We start from the raw sequence: 2,381 nt of genomic DNA, 5'->3' as shown, positions 1-2,381 counted from the left end.
AATAAATCCAAAAGTCCCACATATGAAAGAAGAGGAAGAAGAACTCTCTGATAAATTTGATGGGTTTGAATCAACATCTTGAACTTTTGTAACAGTGACACCAATTCTATCAGAAGGTATTGGACATGCATTCTCTCTAACACTTCCCAAATCTCCAATAATTGTCTCTATATGGAGAATATTATCCTCTTTTTTGGTAATTATTGTTTCTTGGAGGAATAAATTGTCTGGTTTGATATCACAATGAATTAAATTGTTATCATGAAGAGATTTTAGTCCATGACTGGTTTTAATTAGAATTTGAAGTAAATTTCCCAAATAGAGTTTAGTTTTCAAATTTCTATAATTAGACAAATTAATACCTCTATATTTGGAAATAATAATAGCTTCATTTCCATTCTTTTCAGTGATTTCATAAGTTAATATATTTGCATTGTGCATTTGTTTAGCTTTCATATTATGTTCAATTTCTCCATAATTATAAATTGACAAATCATTTGCATTTTCCTCACCACCATCGTCATCACCACCAACATTATTAGAATCATGATAATCATGATCATAATCTCCATTGTTAATAATTTTAACAACATAATGACCATTTAAATTTACATCGGTTCCAATATATTTAGATTTGAATACAATAATACCGTCATTTCTTGCAAGTTTTAATGGTTCTTCAATTTGTAGTGCCAAGTGTTGGATGGTGATCTCCGATTTTGTGTGAATGGTTGAAATTAAACTCATTTCCTCCTCTTATTTTTTTTTAAAGTAATTTTAATTTTTGTAATTCCAAAACGTGATTTAGTTTACGACTATTCGAAAGATTACAAAATTTACTTCATGAGATTAACAATAATTAAATAAATGGGAATTTGTGAAAATTAAGGTTATTTTAATTTAAGGTTGTGTATTGTTTCTTACGATAAAACATGTAAAGTAATCCAATAATTGAGGCAGAGAAACAAATAATCACGAAAAGACCACCTATGGTTGCTCCAACGATAATTCCAATATCTGAACTGTCATCCTTTTTTGGATTAAATGGAGAAGGTGATTGACCATTGACAGTAAAATTTTGAGCATTTGAAACAGAGAATTCAGTACATGCAGAATTTCTATTCAATTTTCCAAATAAGATATTCTTCAATTTTTGATCATTGCACAAATTGCACTTATCATTAGAATTGACACATGACTTGACATTTGAATTAATAAGGGAATAGTTTGAGAAAATTTCAAATTCACCAATAACTAGGGACTGAGAACCATTACACAAAGGTCCTTCAATAGTTTCAATCATCATTTCAAAATTTCCCAATTTAAATCTCGAAAGTGTTTTCGTCTCTGAAAATTTAACATAAAATTTGTGTTGCATGTCTTCAGTGACGAACCAATCCTTCTTTTCTACAAATTCATCACAGAAAGTAGTAGGATATCTTTCACTTTGTTCAAATAATCTAATCAATAAATGAATCTTCAAGGTTAATTGAGTGCAATTGTTAGTCAATTGAGTTTGATAAGCATTTTGAGATGTCCCGCTGTTCTGAAGAATTTTTGCCACTTTGAGCAAGCCATGGCTCTGTTGGACTCATCTGTGGAGGAAAACTTGCCAAAATATTCATAACATGGAGTAAGTGATGCACTGCCCAATCTAATACTTTCGTCGAAAATAGTATAGCTAACTGAGAACTCAATCACAAGATCTCTTGTATTTCCTTCATAATTAAAATCAACAACTTGTACATGTGCATACTGTTCACTGAAAAACATGTGCATTTGATTGAAATTGCTAGGATTGGTCGAGTATTTAAAACCGTTCATGGTTGTTGTGAAATTCTTTCCAATTAAAAAATCTCTTGTGATGCTGGTTGGACATTCATCACACAAGATGACATTCAATAGACAACAACAGGATATGACCAATAGGATGGACAACAACAGGAAGTGGAGATTGACAGTTCGCATTATTGTTTATTTTTTTAACAATTTGAAATAATTTGAGATTCGTTTAGAATTAAACTATTTAAGATAATTATCTTGGTGGATGTTTTATGGAGTTTTGCGCATGTGGAATTATATTGGAATCTATTTGGCATTCAAGAAAAGTGTGTAACGGAGTTAAATTATGGTGACCATACTTATTGAGTATGAGATACAATGTTCCCATAGCTGAGGATTCGTGTATTAATATATCCATTACTGTTCGTTCTTATTCTCTAACTTCTTTTATTAATAAACTACTAGAAACATACATTTCAATTAATTCAACAGATGTTAATGAATAAAAAAAGAAATATTTCGTTGTGAATGTATTCCCGTGTAGTCCAATGGCTAGGATACCTGGCTTTCACCCAGGAGGTCCGGGTTCAATTCCCGGC

At 30.9% G+C, this 2,381-nt stretch overlaps 1 protein-coding gene across 1 annotated transcript; it reads right to left on the bottom strand.

Moving 5' to 3' along the window:
• Positions 1 to 84: 84 nt before the first annotated feature.
• NAEGRDRAFT_76825 (uncharacterized protein) lies at positions 85 to 1,968 on the bottom strand (the record flags this gene model as incomplete). The annotated part of the gene is made up of 3 exons (XM_002668219.1): positions 85 to 755; positions 925 to 1,460; positions 1,610 to 1,968. Coding segments are annotated over 3 exons (1,566 nt in total), but the record flags the coding sequence as incomplete, so codon positions are not given.
• Positions 1,969 to 2,381: the final 413 nt, after the last annotated feature.

The sequence above is a fragment of the Naegleria gruberi genome, assembly GCF_000004985.1.
Source record: "Naegleria gruberi genomic scaffold NAEGRscaffold_485, whole genome shotgun sequence".
NCBI classification, from domain to species: Eukaryota; Heterolobosea; class Eutetramitea; order Acrasida; family Naegleriidae; genus Naegleria; species Naegleria gruberi.
Note: the sequence above shows the minus strand (reverse complement) of the source record. Positions and strands in the feature narration are given on the sequence as shown.